Source organism: Procambarus clarkii, chromosome 22, assembly GCF_040958095.1.
Source record: "Procambarus clarkii isolate CNS0578487 chromosome 22, FALCON_Pclarkii_2.0, whole genome shotgun sequence".
NCBI lineage: Eukaryota > Metazoa > Arthropoda > Malacostraca > Decapoda > Cambaridae > Procambarus > Procambarus clarkii.
The window spans coordinates 48782753-48802700 of NC_091171.1; the positions used below are offsets into that span (position 1 = coordinate 48782753).

Consider the following 19948-nt stretch of genomic DNA (forward strand, 5'->3'; position numbering starts at 1 on the left):
TTTGGCTTTTCTCTTGGGCTCAGTGGTTGTGGTAGGCTGTAATTTACTTGTTCTGAGGGTCTACTGTGAGTAAATGTTTCATCTCTGGGTCTCATAGCAGCTTGCACCTTCCATTACTGAATTTTTCCAGTTTGTGGGATTGGCATGGGCTTGTGGGTCCTTCACTGGATTCTCTAATGGTTTGTTCTAGGATGTGAGCCAGGAAATCCTCCACAGCAAGGTCCCATGTGCCCCCTACCCATTTCCTGAGCTTGCTGTCACTATTATTTTGTGGTATTTCTGTTGGTCTTTGGTTCCTCATCTGTCTCAGACTCTGCCACTCATGAGTTGAGGGAATTTTCTTATCTAGCTTTGTTTTTGCCTTATTTTAGGGCTGTGCCTTTTAATGTAGCAGCTTTATTGCTGTTTGCATTTCCTGTGTGTTTTGGGTAGCCCTCCTTGGGCTTTGATACAGTACTCCTGATTCTTGCCCCACATTCAGCTGGTTGTGAGGAGTTGGGTGCTTTGTTTACCAGTGACACTCCCCTCCTCCAGGCCCTTGTTTTTGTGGGGTGACACCAATCCCCACTCCTTGGGTTGTCTGGCCATTGTGCTCCTTCTTTGGTGCAGTTGAATGCTCTGAGATATTTGAGGTTTTGTTGGAAGATACGAAGGGGAACCCTCACAGACGTCCAGTGTTGAATGTGATGAAACATCTCTGTCTAGTGGTTAACCTCTGTTTCTCCCCATTCCTGCACTTCCCTTCTCATGGTGTTCAGGAAGATTTTTTTTGTTTCACAGGTGAGTACAGGAGCAAATGACATCTGACACCTGTTAGTAGGCTGAAAGCTTTCCCTTCCTGTAGCTCATGGGAAGCAATACACACTAGTTTTCCCTGGAATACGACTCGTATATTGGTCAACTACCAATACCAACCCAATTACTTAGGGGTGAACAGAGGCAAACAGTTAAGGACTGTCACCCAGTCAATCTTCACTGGCTAGGATTCTACCCCAACCAAATCACTTCAGGGACGCTGGGCGAGTGTGTTACCACTGCACCATCAGGCCACTGCTTGCTTGGACACTGAATGACTGACTAGGGTAGCTGCTCTGGATCCCTAGGTTGCCTGGGCTGTCATTTGGTGGTGAGGGTGTGGAGCTAGCTAACCATTGGTCCAGTTTAATGAGTGTGTACAAACCAATACAGTAGTTAAAATCAGAGTTGCAAATGTTGCTTGTTTTGGTGTGCTCTACCTTTCTGGTTGTTTTTCTCTTCAGTTATGTGATTGATCTAGTATCCCTGCTCCCTTATGCCACTATTGAGGGGGTCAGATTCTGGTACTGGTTTGCAGTAGGCATTTGTGATTCAGTAGTCTGGTATGGTACTTGGGTTAGGAGGACTCGAGATAGGTTGTTTGGGGAGGTACAGGGTGGACCCACCAATTCCCCCACCCCCCCTTCCCCCAAACCCCCGTGCACAACCAGGGGCATTACATTCAATGCTGGGTTTTTGTTTACTTTCCAGCTAACTCGAGTGAAGAAGATAGAGCCTATTGCTTCAGTTGTATCTCAAGCTTTTTCTGCATTTCTGGATGAAAAAGATCAAGGTACACTCATTCTGAGTCATATCTACCTATTGGCTGGTGTAGCATCACCACTCTGGCTAAGTCCATGTGCCTTGGGTAGAATGAAAGAAGAGTCGAGTATGTCTCCAGGGTCGGTACTTCCCCTCCTCGCTGGTGTACTTGCTGTTGGAGTGGGTGATACTGCAGCCTCTGTTGGTGGAACTTATTTTGGACGAAAACGGTGGTCAGGAACACAAAAAACGGTAGAAGGAAGCATTTGTGGAGTGGTAGCTCAGTTGGTTGTAGTGTTAGCCTTAGTAGGGATGAATATGGTAGACATGTGTCTCGCAACTTGGGGCCGTCTTCTTGTCTCGGCTTCACTAACTGCTGTAGTGGAAGCTCTCACAGACCAGGTGGATAATATTGTCTTACCATTACTGTTATACACACCATTAATGGATCTGTAGACTTGGTAGTTGTCGGCAGATAATGTAAACGGTACGTTTATTTTTTATAATATACTGTACCTTTGATCCCTCGATCTGCACGAGGTTTACATTCCTAAAACACCATGTGGTATAGCCAAGACGAAATGAGTTGTGTTACTAATTACAAAGGAATGCAAGTTTGAGTAATAAAAGCAGCATCTCTCAGGGGCTTGTCTATGCTTATTAGCTTGTGTATTGCTAAACTTTAAATTACACACAGAAGATCACACTAATGTGATATATTGAGAAAAACCTCAGAGCACTTCAAAACTTTCAGTATTGCAGTAGTGGTGTGATTGTTAAACACATAGTAGTGAATAGTAGTTGAGTGGTGGTGTGATTGTTAAGGTAGTGAATGGAAGTTGGATGATTGTTACAGTAGTGAATGGTAGTTGGGTGGTGGTATTTGGTGAGTGGTTGTTGTACTGAGGGTGGTAATTAGTGATGTAGGTAGTGCTTGTACATGATGGTATATGAGGCAACTGGTGGTATGTATGGTAGGAAACTGTGGTGAGTAGAGATATGTGTTAGATGTGTACCAGTGTCACAGTATTAGCCTATTTTGGGGAGGACCCCCCTCAGTATTTACTTGGTATTACATCCTGAAACTATCCTTGCCTTAGTCGATACACCAGGCCTCTAACAACTCAATAATGCCTAAAGGACCAGCACCAGAATCTAGGAACCCCCCCCTCCTTCTCAAACAGGCTTTGGAAAGCCTGGGGATCAGAGATCACACCACAAATCCATGGGAATCACCACCAAAAAGATACAAAACTCTAAACCAAACAAATGCTTGGAAACATTTGTAACCCTGACTATAACAATGCAACCACTCAATACTGCAGTGGGAAATAACTGCCTAGTAACACTTGCATGCCACCAGATGGCAGCCCAAGTGATGTGGAACCCACCTGCCAGCTCATTCACAAGCTACCCAAACCCAAAAACACTCATACTTCATGAAAAGAAGTGAAGTGGGTGGGGGCTACTGAAGGCCTTCCAGAAAGATGCATTTCGTTACATTCCATACTGGATTTCTTGGGAGGGGGGCTCAGTACCTAACCAATGCTCATTCACTGCATAACCTCAGTAGAGAATGCCATTAAATTGAAAAAAAAAATACAAAACACTAAAATATGGCCAGGGTTTACATGGAAGATAAGATGATGGACAAGCAGAGGCACTCCTTGTTAGGCTAGATGCCCAAATGCTGCAGAAGCTCAGCAACCCGTCCTCTCAACTAACGTGCCTCATTTTGTATGCTATGGTCCCCGACACACAAAATACGGGGTAGTGTGAAAAGTAACGGCTCACAAATTTCCAGTATCCACATTTTCTGTGTGTAGGTTGGTTAGGTTAGGTGGGGTGGGGTGGCTTGGATTTGTGCATTTTAGTACCCATTATTTTGTATGATGTGGCAAATTAAGAGAAAGGACTAAGCTCAGAGTGGTCAAAAAATGAGCAACAACTAAGAAGAGGCCAGCACTTGGAAGAACTGGTGGTGACCTCCAGCAAACACAGACTTGCACAGATGATTAAAAACAATCTGTGCCAACCAGCCAAACACAGACCAGAGCTAACTGACCAAACATGGGTATTGCCTTGATTGAGGCCCATCTAATTTGCTAGTATGGCCTATCTTTCTCAAGCCTTGTTGGGGCTGAAACTTCTATATTTCCTCTGGGCCATGTTGGGCTGGAGGTGCAGACATTGCAGTGGTCTGGTGGGTCTGGGGTTCAAGGTCCCCATAGCCAGGTCTTCGACCAGGCCTCCGTGGCATTCCCTGTTTTCTTTAGTGGATGCCTTTCAGGAGGAGCTTACTGACGCTATCTCACTGAGATAGCTCTTCCCTAATGAGTCACATCAGCCACAGCAGTCCTGTATAGCCAACTGGGTACTAGAGCCAGAATCCTCACCCTAGAACTAGCACCCTCACAAAGGCACAGGGAGCATGGGATTGTTATGATCATATTCACCAAGAAAATATACAGAAAGTAAGCAAAGCCGACTTTATGTAGTTGACTGTAGTACAGCCAAACAATTACACAATCAGTTCACTTAAAAACTAGCTCAAACTCCCTTTAGTTACAACTAGCCACCAACATTTCCGGAGCTCCCTGTCTCTGTGCTACCTTTTCCTCAGTCCTGTCGCTGATATTTCTGAAATCAGACCTCCATAAGTTGCCACCTGTTACATGTTCCACTTCTTTTCAAACTAAGTGTAGGCCATCCTCTGGACAGTGTCCTGTGGGGACCATTTGCTTGCATGTCATTCCCATCTTTAGTATTTGCTCTATGAACCTGTTTTCAAGTCTCACTTGTGTGGAGTTGATCTATTCTTTGCTTTGTCAAGCAGGAGCTGCATCTCCCTGAGAGGCCAGGCTGCTATGTAGAGTGCCTCACCCTGGGTAGTGCAAGAGCCTTTGACTAGGGATTATTCAGTTTTTTTGTTTTTTGTGGGGTACACTGAGGTTAGCAAGCTTGTCTGTACAGCATCCCACTAATGCCCTTCATAGCTGTGTTTAATGTAAATTTTTCTGGCAAGTTTCTCCAATGCCTGGGTGTTCTACTCGGTCCTTATCTCCAGACCCTGGTACAGTAATTCTCCTCTAAGTCTTTGGTGTTGCTCGTTATGATTCGACCCACCAAACCTGAGCCCCCTTACTGTACTTGCAAGTTTGAGGGTTGCTTTTAGTTTTAGCTACAAACTAATGGTCACTTTTAATATTTCTTTCCACTGCCTGTTGGGTGGGTTTTATCTTCTGCCCTGTGGCATGCAACATTTGGGTTCACTATTTTAAAGGCACTGTGGAGGCTCCACAGATGATGGCAACTTTGGTTGATGTGCCTTTGAGGGTGCAAGTAGGCACCCCTCAAAGACACAGGTCTCCAGTTGGCTAAATAGGCCTCCAATGGCTAATGTGACTCGGCTCCCCTACCTGTACTATCTCAGTTAGGTAACTTTAGGGAACCATCAGGACCCTAACAAAGTGGTATTTCGTTACATTAACAGTAACCTCCTCTCACCCCTTTGTGTTGTTCAATCAGAATGGGGGTTGCAGGTTCCCATTTTCTCCCTCTCTCCTGCACGTTTCTCTCCCTTTGTCATATTTATCAGAAGAAATACCTGTATGTACTTATGTACATGCTGAGGTTTGCTGTTTTCTCTGTTGTTGTCTCGTTTGTGAACACTACAGCAACAATGGGAAAATAATGAGATAGCGTCATGCACTGGTGTCCAGGAACCAGTAACTAATCTACCATGCACTTGTAAATAATGAGTCTGGAATGAAATATGAGTAAATGTTTAGACACCACTTTAGATAATGTGTTTATTCTTACTGAGTAATACCATGAGATATTCTCATTTCATCTTATAGGGGTAAATGTTCAGGAAATAACAAGTCGTTTAGTTATAGGATACAAGTATCTTTGGCCCACACTGTCTTAATGGATCAAGCTTGCACTTAACTGTTATTCAAAGTGATGGTCTATGGCCAGTAGTAATTATCCTTACAGTAGATCCAGCACAGACAATGCAGGCAAGTCCATACCAGCTCAAATACTTACGATTTTCACATCCAATCATACATATGCAGTTAGTCAACAGGAAGGTTGTTATGGGGCAGGCAATGATACAGATAACCTCAAAATAATAGATCAGTGTGCCCAATTTCAGTTCCAAACTTTTAAGGCTTAAGTTTTCAGGTTTTTTCTATTTATTGTACATTTTTGAAGGTGGTTTTCTTATCAAATTATAGAACACATACTTTAATTTAAAACAAAAATGGAAATAATTTATAATGCATTGTGATTATTAAAATAATAAAATACAAAATGTATATTTTATTTACCCTCTTTGAGTTTGCCAACATGATAAATTTCTACTGCTAAGTCCCACAGTTCTCATGGACAGGTCTTTATTCACAGCCAAGGTAGGTTGACATTTCACACTCGTAGAGCAGGGATTTTCTCAGGGAAGCCCCTTGTGGCTCACTGAAGCTATACACTGAGATGGTTCCCATCTACCAGGCTGTATCAGCTGTAGAGTTTTTTAGGACTACCAGGGACCACAGCCAGGACCTAGTACTCTCACAGAGGCACAGGGAGCAGGGACATTTTGCCACCTCATCAGGAAAAGCATCCAGAAAGTCAGTCCATTAAAACAAACCACTGCTGTGTACAAGAGACTGAAGCCTCAGAGTTTACCTAATGAACTCCATGCAACTACGTAAATAAATGATCGAATCTCTTTAAACCAGCATGAGCTCATTCTCCTCACCACCCCCATTCATTTTGGGGGGGTGGTTAGGGGCTAACCACCTCCCAGGGTCTATTCTGAGCTGACTGTTTACGTCACGTGCGAACTTATGGGCCCCCATAGCGATCAAAGTACAATTTCAAGTTTTTGTTAACATGTCCATACTCAGGGAAGGGTTTTGACACTCAAAAAAAAAAATCCAGAGAATTTATTTTCTGCGCACATGGGGGTGCCGTATTTGGAAGGAGAGAAGCACAGTCGTTAAGTAATTTTTACATAATTTGAATATTTTTTTGAATTATGCCCCCTTATGCTTAACAGTTTAAGGATTAAGGGAAACAAGAGATACAAAAGCAGAGAAGAGGGCAAGTATGATGCCACTGCCCTCAGGAGTATTGAGGGGAGCATATGGAACAATCACCCAAGAATTTGTATACAACAAAGAGCTTGTCATATTAGGTGACATAATAGTCACCGCCACAGTCGTGGCATGGAGATGACGAGTATCAGTACTGTGATCAGGGGGGGTGGTGTAAAGTCAGACTACTTCCTCTCTGAAGAAAAGATAGCAAATCTTCCAGAAACACCATACCCATGGTCCTGGTCTTAAGAAGTTTTTGATGTTAAGAAAAAGGAGTGTATGAATATAGGATATATATAATGCTTTACTTCCCTGCATTCCTGTCTGCCATGTAGCCCAACATAGACATAAGAACTTAATTTAAGATGACCCCAGGGGCCAACAGGGAGAGTGAATGCAGTCAAACAGTGGAGTCAGAATGGCTATCCATGGCCCTATAAGGATACTAATCATCCTTTTTCCCCACTTGACAAGTCCACTTAGGCTTGCTAGCCATCCTACAAGCTGAGCTCAGTTGGGCTTCACTGATCCTCCCATTTGACTATCTTCAGCCTTAAAGAAAGTAATAAAATCTTATGAAAAGAACTATCCTATTAAGTGTATTCTACTGAATGACAATTCAGTACAACACCATACTGATATCCCTCTTAACACTCATCTGGACTATCTCCTTAACAAAGACTTCTTGGATAGGTATTTATAATTATTGTTCGTAGCCCTTAAACTGCGCAACGCGCCTGCAGGCTCACGTCTGGTTTGCGCAACGCGCCTCCGGATATTTGTATTTTTCACGTTCCATTCAAAACTCCCGCGGCTACATGGGGTTCACATCAGCTTCCTCAGGGCTCTTGTAAACAGACGCCATCTTTAAAAAAAATCGTGGTCCACATTCCCGGGTGTGGGAGCCTCAGTAGTGTGTGAGCAACCAAGGCTGGCGCTCGCAGCATGAGCGCACAGCACTGCTGTTCAGCATGTGACCACAGCATCGCCTAATAATGTCAAAATATATATATATAACTTGTATTATTTAGCTATGATAGTGTTATATTAGAGCCTGAGTGTGATAATGACTGGGTACAATGTTCAAATATCAGTGATTCAATGCTGTTCACGATGCTCACAGCGGTAGCCACAGCATTATTTCGTTCATCAAGGAATCTTCAAATGATTTCTTAGGTTCCTTTTCAAAATAAACATGTGGTCAATTATTCATTTACAGGAATTAGGGACCAGGATTGTGATAATAGCAGGATTGTGGTTATAATTAGCATTGTGCGTAGTATTGTGGAAGGAGGAATTTTGATGAGGGAGGGAGGGCGAGAATTGAGGTAGCCTCATCGTGTGTGTGTGGCTGCCACTCTTTTTTTTGCTCACCATACTAGCTTAGTGGTTCGCTATGGGCAACACATATGTACATGGGTATATATAGTGTAAGAACAGCAACAGGAGAATGTTGAGAGGAGCTATTTTGGTGAGGGAGGTGACGTAATCGTAGCGTCATCTGCTGTGTGATTTTTCATGCAGTGTATAGTGGCCACTGTACTGTTTGGACACAATATCGGCTTACTTGCATAGTTCTGGTATATAAAACATGTAGATAGGTATATAGAACATGTGTAATAAGAACTATAACAATATGGTGGGAGGAGCAATGTTGGCGAGTAAGATGTTGGAGTGAGGGAGACTGGCTGGGTGTTGCTGCTCTCCCTAGAGGTGTTCTGAATGTGTTCATGGCCAAATGCTCCTATTGGCCCATACGAGGCAGCTGCTGTTGGCCCATACGAGGCAGCTGCTGTTGGCCCATACGAGGCAGCTGCTGTTGGCCCATACGAGGCAGCTGCTGTTGGCCCATACGAGGCAGCTGCTGTTGGCCCATACGAGGCAGCTGCTGTTGGCCCATACAAGGCAGCTGCTGTTGGCCCATACAAGGCAGCTGCTGTTGGCCCATACGAGGCAGCTGCTATTGGCCCATACGAGGCAGCTGCTATTGGCCCATACGAGGCAGCTGCTGTTGGCCCATACGAGGCAGCTGCTATTGGCCCATACGGGGCAGCTGCTATTGGCCCATACGGGGCAGCTGCTATTGGCCCATACGAGGCAGCTGATATTGGCCCATACGAGGCAGCTGCTATTGGTCCATACGAAGCAGCTGCTACGCGGTGTTCTGAATGTGTTGATGGTGAATGTATATAGTGTGTGACAGTGTATAGTGTGTAAATAGATTGTATATATACACAAATTAGCATGATACATAGTAAATATGTGCTGCATATGTGTACACAAGTTTCACGCACATAACACAGTGTCTACGGACAGTACGGATGTTGTACTGCGATATTATAGTGTACGTGTTCATTATACATTGGATTGGCACATAAAACAATGAAAATGTATTATGAAAGGTGCACAAAAAATGAACGAAAATATATTCGCGGCAACTCGCGCGCCCCGCCCCGAGCGCCCCACCGCCCCCGAGAGCTTACGGCACGGGCGCACGGGGAATGATGACGTCACGCCCCAACTTCCGGACCCCATAGCAGCCAAAGTAAGTACAATTTCGACTTTTTTTTTACATACCCATACTGAGGGAAGGGTTTTTGACACTTTAAAAAGAAAAAATAATTTTTTCCAGAGAATTTATTTCCTGCGCACTGCGGGGGTGTCACATTTGGAGGCAACGCAGTTAAGGGGTTAAGTTCAACATTTTAAGTTTTGCCAGTTTGTGAGATTGGGATCATTGATCCCAATGTGAGATTGGGATCAATGAACTCAGCCTGTAAGAGGATTTGACAGATTTAAAAGATGGGAAAACCCCTGGATGATGCCTTGGCAGTAGCAATTCTCCTCTTCAGTTTTGTCCACTGCATTTGTGGTCACCTTGGCATTCTTGTCCTATATATATGCTCTAGTACCGACCACATATATATTTAGCATGTCGAGTCATCACTACCTTCATATGAATCTTTTAGTAGAATGCTTCAAATTCTTCAGGTTTCTTTAATACAGTACAGATAAATTTGTCATTTTACTCCTGTATCTTAAACTTTTTATAATATTGATTAAGTAGTAAACTGGTGTGCTAAACTTTACATACTGACTTACCTCTTTTACTCTTAATGACTCTTGAAATCTCATATGAGTGTCTTTACAGGTTATATTTTGTTTTTGCAAAGGTTGTCAAGACATTGGATGACGAAGTACTGCCTCTGATAACCACGCTGAGACTACAAACTCTTGCTACTGAGGGTGCAGTACTCTACAGTATTACCATTTATGCCCATACATGAGGTCATGTTACTAATGGGTGGTCAGTCAGTTGGTCGATCAGTCGGTAGATCAATCAGTAAGTTGGTTGATTATATCGCACACACAGACACACACAGAACAAGGGGACATGGGTGGAAGCTGAAAACTCAGATGAGTCACAGGGATGTTAGGAAGTTTTCCTTTAGCATGAGAGTAGTGGAAAAATGGAATGCACTTAAGGAGCAGGTTGTGGAAGCAAATTCTATTCATAATTTTAAAACTAGGTATGATAGAGAAATGGAACCGGAGTCATTGCTGTAAACAACCGATGGCTCAAAAGGCGGGATCCAAGAGTCAATGCTTGATCCTGCAGGCACAAATAAGTGAGTACAAATAGGTGAGTAAACACACACACTCTCTCGTACACTAACACACACACAGGGAAGATAGGAGAAGTAGATTATTGTCATGCCCTTCAAATTTACCTAGATGAAATATGTGCTAATGTGACCTAAATGCAAATACAGTGCACTTGCCATGTGGAAAATGTTATTCAATGTGAATAAATGCCATGTTATGGAATGTGGAATAGGAAAAAATTGACCACACACAACCTACAAATTATGTGGAAAGGAATTAAAGAACTTTAATAAAGAAAAAATCTAGGGATGGTTCCAGATAGAACAATGTCACCAGAGGAGCTCATAAAGGACATTGTGCGAGGAGCGTATGTATCGCTTTCCAACTTCAGAATCGCTTATAACAACATAGATGGGGAAATACAAAAGAAACTGTTCATGATTTTTGTGGGACCAGTTGTATGGTGTACATATCTCAAGAAGCACATCAATAAACTGGAAAAGGTGAAAAGACATGCTACAAAATGGTCTCCAGAACTGTAAAACATGAATTATGAAGAGAGGCTAGAGGCTTTAAATATGCCAAAACTAGAACATAGACAAAAAAAATTATCACCACTTACAAAATAATAATGAGAATTGACCAAATTGAAAAGGAGGAATTTCTGAAACCAGCAACCTCAAGAACAAGAGGTCAGATTCAAGCTAAGGAAACAAAGGTGTCAAAAAAATATTACAAAGTTTTTCGCAGAATGGTAGATGGTTAGAACAAGTGAAAAAGTAAGAGGCCAAAATCATCAGTAGTTTCAAAGCATTATATGACAAAGTGCTGGGTAGACGGGACACCACAAGCATAGGTCTCATCCTGTAACTACACTTAGGTAGTTATACACACACACACACACACAAATACCAAAGAGCCAAAGCTCAACCCCTGCAAGCACAACTAGGCGAGTACACACACACACACCTTTCCCCCATCAGACCAAAAGTAAGGTTTCAGAAGCTACACTAAACTGACCTCCGGTTATGTGAGCTAAATAAGTAATCCATCTCGGCAACAGCACCCAAGACCAGTGAAAATGCAATTTGAAGTTACTATGTCTTTATTCATATAAAATGTGTATAAATCTAAATCTAGTGAAATTTATGATAACAGCAAAAACCAAATTCTCTGAAGATTGCACAGGTACACCACTCAACTCTTGGACAGTACTGTATTCCTTACATTACTAGAGAAAAATATATAAAATTTGGTCAGATTGTTGGAGAGTTGAACTTAATTAAAAAACCAACAAAATAATTGTTGAAATCTATTACTTCAGATCCGAGCCTTCATAAAGGTTAATCAACACTACAATGTGGAAATTGTTCGTCATAAGATATGACAAATAACACATTACATCATGTGAGTCCAGTATACAACTGAAGTTTGGGAAAATAAAGAGTAACAAAAATTCACAAGCTGGACCACTAAATTTGTACCTTTAGGTTTTAAAAATGTAAAATTAGCTTGCATCCATGGCCTTGTTAAGTCATGTGTAACAAGACACATCTATACAATACACTTGACCTTATAGAGCTCAACACTTATAAACTGAAATAATATTTGTTAACATATATACACTGTGAGCATATTATTAATTTAAAAACATTTTTTTTAGAGTAACAACATAAAAGAGTAACAATGTCCTATATTCTGGTATGAATAGATGGTCATCTTTGCATTAATGAACTTGACTGGGAAACCATATATGGACTCAAAATGACAAAATAAAAAATCCTTAGTCATTACAAAACTTCTATCAACTAAAATACTTCAAATATTCGTCATTCCTCTTTTGAGATTAGCTGTCCATATCCCAATTTACTGCATTACTTTATTTTGGTTACTTGAAAGTCCTCACATCTCTGAAAAGTTTTAATCATATTATTTAGTAAATACACACTAAATATATATATCTATAAAATAGAATGTCTGTCCAAAGTAGGCGGCCAGACATTTGAGGCTAGCTTCACCTAACTTTCCAAGATGACACATGGGGGTATGTGAATGTCATAGGCCAGTTAGGGTCTGCCCCAGAGCTACTCTGTAAGAAATATTGACATCTACAGCAGCCCCCCGCAATTTTTATAAAGTCTGAAATCAGGGATGTATTTTCTATAGATTTGTAGTGGTTTTTCAGTGCTTCATAATATCAAATTTTATGAGAGAAAGATGAGAGGGGGAGTGGATAGGTGAGAAAGTGTAGATTAAGAGGGGTAGTGGAAGGGAATTTTCAAGATAAAATGCCAAGCCATTACAACTATTTAGCACTTGAAAGGGATCAAGATAAAGATTTGGGATGGGACAGGGAAAATAATGGTGCATAACCACATAGACAGTCAGGGATTGAAAATTGACTTCATGAAGTGAGACAGTCACTCTACTGTATTGCCCCAAGTGGTTGGACAGAGATGGGAGGGAGGGGTTGGGTGGGTGTAGGTAACTAGGGGGAAGGGAGGGAGATATGAGGAAGGAGAAGTGAGTGAGTGAGTGAGTGAGTGAGTGAGTGAGTGAGTGAGTGAGTGAGCGAGCGAGTGAGTGATTGTGCACGTGTGTGTTTGTTCATCCAATTGAAGTTTAATAGTATTTCTTGATTTAAAACGTAAGATAAGTCAGAAGTATTTTATACCATGTGAGCAATCATCCAGTAATAAGCATGTGATTCACAATAAATGACTTCCCCCAAAACAATTACTGTAGCACAATCTATTTTATATCAACTTACATCACGTGTATTTCTTATTACTTTGCAGCTTCCTTTGAACAGTTAAGTAACTGGTAATGATTCACCGTTATCATTTTCAAGTCCCCCAAAATGATTTTATACTTAAGTATTCTACTGTAATGAAGTTTTGAGATCAACCTTCGAAGACCAATTATCTCATTCCTATACCTGCTAGTAACTAACAGCAAGAACAACAAAAGACAATTCAAAATAAAATAATGGATGTTGCATTTGGCACAATAAATTTTTGTCAATTGTTTTCTAAGAATATAATGTTCTGACAAGCTTTTAATACATTTAAATAAAACTTGTCTTTTTAATATCTTTTAAAGTAGCATAGTCCATATACAAACTAAATCATATACAAAAATTATTAATGCCCAATAACATTTACTGTAAATAGACACCCATTCCATTTAATAACTTTTATAATGTGTAAGATTTGTAATAAATGTAAGTAAATTTATCAAATCTAAAATAAATATATACACATACATATATATGTATGTGTGTTTATATATATATATATATATATATATATATATATATATGTATATATATATATATATATATATATATATATATATATATATATACATATATATATATATATATACATATATATATATATACATATATATATATATACATATATATATATATATATATACATATATATATATATACATATATATATATATACATATATATATATATACATATATATATATATACATATATATATATATATATATATACATATATATACATATATATATATATACATATATATATATATACATATATATATATATACATATATATATATACATATATATATATATACATATATATATATATACATATATATATATATACATATATATATATATATATATATATATATATATATATATACATATATATATATATATATATACATATATACATATACATATATACATATATATATACATATATATATATATATACATATATATATATATATATATATACATATATATATATATACATATATACATATACATATATACATATATATATACATATATATATATATATACATATATATATATATATATATATATACATATATATATATATATGCGAACAAGCCTGAATGGTCCCCAGGACATATGCAACTGAAAACTCACACCCCAGAAGTGACTCGAACCCATACTCCCAGAAGCAACGCATCTGGTATGTACAAGACGCCTTAATCCACTTGACCATCACGACCGGACAAAATGAGGTGATAGCCGAGGCTATTTGAACCACCCCACCGCCGGCACTCGGATAGTTATCTTGGGCATAGCATTTTACCAAATCACCTCATTCTTTGGGGCAACACGTGAGGAACACAAATGCGAACAAGCCTGAATGGTCCCCAGGACATATGCAACTGAAAACTCACACCCCAGAAGTGACTCGAACCCATACTCCCAGAAGCAACGCATCTGGTATGTACAAGACGCCTTAATCCACTTGACCATCACGACCGGACAAAATGAGGTGATAGCCGAGGCTATTTGAACCACCCCACCGCCGGCACTCGGATAGTTCATATGTCCTGGGAACATATGTCCAGGGGACCATTCAGGCTTGTTCGCATTTGTGTTCCTCACGTGTTGCCCCAAAGAATGAGGTGATTTGGTAAAATGCTATGCCCAAGATAACTATATGTCCTGGGGACCATTCAGGCTTGTTCGCATTTGTGTTCCTCACGTGTTGCCCCAAAGAATGAGGTGATTTGGTAAAATGCTATGCCCAAGATAACTATATGTCCTGGGGACCATTCAGGCTTGTTCGCATTTGTGTTCCTCACGTGTTGCCCCAAAGAATGAGGTGATTTGGTAAAATGCTATGCCCAAGATAACTATCCGAGTGCCGGCGGTGGGGTGGTTCAAATAGCCTCGGCTATCACCTCATTTTGTCCGGTCGTGATGGTCAAGTGGATTAAGGCGTCTTGTACATACCAGATGCGTTGCTTCTGGGAGTATGGGTTCGAGTCACTTCTGGGGTGTGAGTTTTCAGTTGCATATGTCCTGGGGACCATTCAGGCTTGTTCGCATTTGTGTTCCTCACGTGTTGCCCCAAAGAATGAGGTGATTTGGTAAAATGCTATGCCCAAGATAACTATCCGAGTGCCGGCGGTGGGGTGGTTCAAATAGCCTCGGCTATCACCTCATTTTGTCCGGTCGTGATGGTCAAGTGGATTAAGGCGTCTTGTACATACCAGATGCGTTGCTTCTGGGAGTATGGGTTCGAGTCACTTCTGGGGTGTGAGTTTTCAGTTATATATATATATATATATATATATATATACATATATATATATATATACATATATATATATATATACATATATATATATATATATATATATATATATATATATATATATATATATATACTGTATATATATATATATATATATATATATATTTATATATATATATATATTATATATATATATATATATTATTATATTATATATATATATATATATATATATATATATATATATATATATATATATATATATATGTCGTACCTAATAGCCAGAACGCACTTCTCAGCCTACTATTCAAGGCCCGATTTGCCTAATAAGCCAAGTTTTCATGAATTAATGTTTTTTCGTCTACCTAACCTACCTAACCTAACCTAGCTTTTTTTGGCTACCTAACCTAACCTTACCTATAAATATAGGTTAGGTTAGGTAGGGTTGGTTAGGTTCGGTCATATATCTACGTTAATTTTAACTCCAATAAAAAAAAATTGACCTCATACATAGAGAAAAGGGTTGCTTTATCATTTCATAAGAAAAAAATTATAGTAAATATATTAATTCAGGAAAACTAGGCTTATTAGGCAAATCGGGCCTTGAATAGTAGGCTGAGAAGTGAGTTCTGGCTACTAGGTACGACATATATATATATATATATATATATATATATATATATATATATGTCATACCTAATAGCTAGAACCTCATTACATGACCCTAGTATGCAAGACCTGATTTGCCTAACAAGCAGAGTTATTTTCAAATGTTTCTTTCAAAAGTGGTTAATTCCAATTGATAATATATTATTTCAAAAACATGAATTACTGACTATGTTAGGTTAGAAAGATTCGATATGATCAAATTTGTTAGTTTTAACTCAAACTAAAAAAAATTCAAATCATATACAATTTAATGGAAAGTTTAATCATTCCATGAGAAAACAATTGTGAAAAATATAATACTATATTTCTTGAAAATTTGGCTTGTTAGGCAACTTGGCCTGTTCGGTACAACACGCATACATGTATATATGTATATGTACAGTGGAGCCTCAATTAACGAATTTAATCCGTTCCTGCACCGAGCTCGTCTTTCTAAACGAATTTCCACACTTAAAATAATGGAAATAAAATTAATCCATTCAACCCCTGAAAAACATCAATATGACATTTTATAATGTAATTATAATACATGTAAAAGTAAGGGTAATGTAATACATGTGTAATGAAATAAGGGCGAAGAGGGAGAATGGCCTATTGACATAGCTCGAGTGCATGGGGGAAGTTGTGTAAAACGCTGGATTGTGCCTCGGAGAGGCTGCAGGATCCAGTAAGTTCAGTAGAACTTCGGTTTCAACTCCTTTTCCATGTCGTAGCTCAGTCGATTAAGGCAGCGTCTGGGATGCTCTCGGACGCAGGTTCAAATCCTCGTCACGGCCCTTGTGGATTTGTTCATTTGATGCATCACGCAATTGTGATTTCTGTGTGTTATAATACATGTAGTTATTATAAATGTTGTGCTTTACTGTTTTCAGTTGAACTTGAGACGTACAATTGAATTTGTCCGAGAATTTGCGAGAACCACACCACGTGGTTTGCTCGTCAATCGAGAGAAATTGTCCGCGAGTGACTCGCTCGTTACCCGAAATGCTCGTAGATGGAGACACTCGTCACTCGAGGTTCCTCTGTACTTAAACTCTATGACCACTGAGAAGATTCGAACCAAGGCTACCAGGGGTGTGTCTATCAACAGCACTGGTACTCTGACCACTCATGCAGTGGTCAGAGTATCAGTGCTGTTGATGTAGAAACCCCTGATGGCCCCGGTTCAAATTCTCTGAGGGGTCATAGGATTTAAGTTATATATGTGCTTGGGGACCATTCAAGCTTTACTCATATACATTCCTTTATATATATATATATATATATATATATATATATATATATATATATATATATATATATATATATTTATATATATATATATATATATATATATATATTTATATATATTTATATTTATATATATATATATATTTATATATATATATATATATGTCGTACCTAGTAGCCAGAACTCACTTCTCAGCCTACTATTCAAGGCCCGATTTGCCTAATAAGCCAAGTTTTCCTGAATTAATATATTTACTATAATTTTTTTCTTATGAAATGATAAAGCTACCCTTTTCACTATGTATGAGGTAAATTTTTTTTTATTGGAGTTAAAATTAACGTAGATATATGACCGAACCTAACCAACCCTACCTAACCTAACCTAACCTATATATATAGGTAAGGTTAGGTTAGGTAGCCAAAAAAAGCTAGGTTAGGTTAGGTAGGTTAGGTAGACGAAAAAACATTAATTCATGAAAACTTGGCTTATTAGGCAAATCGGGCCTTGCATAGTAGGCTGAGAAGTGAGTTCTGGCTACTAGGTACGACATATATATATATATAAACAAACATACAATTGACTGCTTGTGGAGAGGTTTGTGGTACTATATTCTATGAATAAGAGTAATAACTGATAGAGTTGAGTACAAGTAAAATGAACTAAATGAATAATGTATAATATCTCAAAATTTACTTCATAAAACATATGAATGACATCACTTAAATTCTACTAAAAAAAAAAAAGTGTTAAATCTAACGAAACACTTTCTGGTTGGGCCTCCGTGGCTCCACAAACATCAGTGACAACAGCCCCAAGAGTACTTAATAGTTTACCGGAAACCAGCGCTAGAATTTGGCCCCCCTCAAATGATATACCCAGCAGTTAGTTTGAACCATCTAGTTACAGCTAGCTATAACCAGGTGGCAGCACCACAATGAGCTCTGGTTCCCCATGTCAACAGAATTCAGTTCAAAGTTAAATACTATCCACTGACAAATCTGGATGGTGGAGGGAGGGATTAGGAAGTTACCATTACCTAACCAGAATGCGGCATTTCATTACATTCAGTGCTGGTTTTCTGGAGAGGTCAAATGGTAGCTACATGAATACATCAATCAATAGGGAGAAGAAGGAACTGTGAAAACTGGCAGAGCAAAGTCAGTGAAAGGCACACCAACCCTGAACCTGATGGTCCCAGCAGCGATGAAAAAGTTTAACTGGAGGAATCTGAATAATTCCATTAACCAAACTGCCCATGGGGAAAACTCAGGCTCCATCACAACTGCCTGACCAACTGCCGAGTGTTCTGGGGCCTGTCCAACACCTGATAGACGGCATTGCAGGTGAAGAAGAGCCACAAGAGGCAGGGAAAGGAAAGCTGATTAGGTCTAGTCTAAATCAGTCCCAACCAAATCTAAATCTGGGATGGAACCATGTAGGACTTTCTCCAGTTCAGCAGGAATCCAAACCTGGCAAGCTGGGAAAGAACCAGATCCCTGGCTTACAAACATGCAGACTGGCTGGGAGCCCACACTATCCACTCATTGAGACAGGCTAAAACAAAAACTAACCCTCAAAAGACTTAAGTCAGGTCACAACCCAACCTGTTCTCTTTATTGGTACATCACATTTTGACGTATAATTCCCCAAGATCAGAAACTGATGCAGTAAAATCATAGCAGCTCGCAAAATTTATGTTATGTGCCTAGTTTTTTAGGAACTAACCTAGGACTAGTCCCTAGTCCTAGGTAAGCACAATTACCCATCCTAACCTGGTAAATACTTGAAGAGTCAGATTCAAACTGAAAGGAAGAACTTTTCAGTGGTATGCTTAAGTGGTATGTCACTTCAGTGGTATTCAAATCAGTTCAAGTTCAGTTCACTACACCCCACAAGAATCCCTAACCAATCCCTGAATCTTAGATAAATTGGAACGTACCAGTAGACATTCAGGAGGTCAAAGGGCTCAATGAAGAATCCACCTGCCACCTGATGTGGCAGGTGGATCTGAGCTAATCGGTCGTGCAAAAAGGTTGGATAATGAATGAAGCTGTTCAATCCCAGGAGGGTGTGAATGTAGTTATTCACCCTATAGTTAGTAATTATGCTAATTGGCAATTGGTCAGTGAAACATCAAACAATAAATCAGAGTCAGGAAAGGCGAGCACCGTGTGTTGACAAATGCCAGAAATAGACACTAGTCTCTATTTGAGATGCCAGAGTGCCTCCATACTGTGAAACGATATTAATTTTTGTTTTGGGTTTATATTCTGCATACAAATTAAAAATTCTATAATGAAAAACTATTTTGGGGGGAATTTTTATATTTTTTGTGTATAGGTAGGTATGCAACTCGTTCTCTTATAAATTACGTCTGAATTTGAACGTTTGCCCATATGGCCAAAATGGACGTAATTTGAAAATGAAAAACAATTAAAAATAAATTTGTTTTTTTCTTCCCAAAACAGTAAGTTAAGGGTCCTCTGGTAGGTTTGGAGGGCAGGAAATTCTCCTAAAGTTTCAAAATGTCACGAAAACCGTTAATTGAATGTTTTTTTATCCTAACCTTTCCGAGTAAGCCAGAGAATTCGGACAGAAAACTGGACAGTATATCACTTTCATGAGCCGATTTCATTTCAAATTACGTCCATTTTTCACCATAGCGCGCATACGAGTGAAAAGCGACATTATTTTAAGAGGACGGGTTGAGGT

General features: G+C 39.3%; 2 protein-coding genes across 30 annotated transcripts in view; one reads left to right on the top strand and one right to left on the bottom strand.

The window, feature by feature from the left end:
- The window catches only part of LOC123759285 (dolichol kinase), a 50380-nt gene extending 44505 nt beyond the window's left edge, over positions 1-5875 (top strand). For all 8 annotated transcript variants that reach the window (XM_069329017.1, XM_045744148.2, XM_045744166.2 and 5 more), the window contains one exon: positions 1507-5875. In XM_069329017.1, the coding sequence (XP_069185118.1) occupies positions 1507-2013 (507 nt within the window). In that variant the 3' untranslated portion in view covers positions 2014-5875. The remainder of the gene's footprint in view (positions 1-1506) is intronic.
- Positions 5876-11352: 5477 nt separating this feature from the next.
- The window catches only part of LOC123759141 (protein polybromo-1), a 98400-nt gene continuing 89804 nt past the window's right edge, over positions 11353-19948 (bottom strand). For 16 of the 22 annotated variants that reach the window (XR_011229365.1, XR_011229363.1, XR_011229361.1 and 13 more), the window contains one exon: positions 11353-12175. The gene's annotated coding sequence lies outside the window, so the exon portion shown is untranslated. The remainder of the gene's footprint in view (positions 12176-19948) is intronic. The other 6 variants (XR_011229368.1, XR_011229367.1, XR_011229362.1 and 3 more) reach the window with 1 other exon arrangement.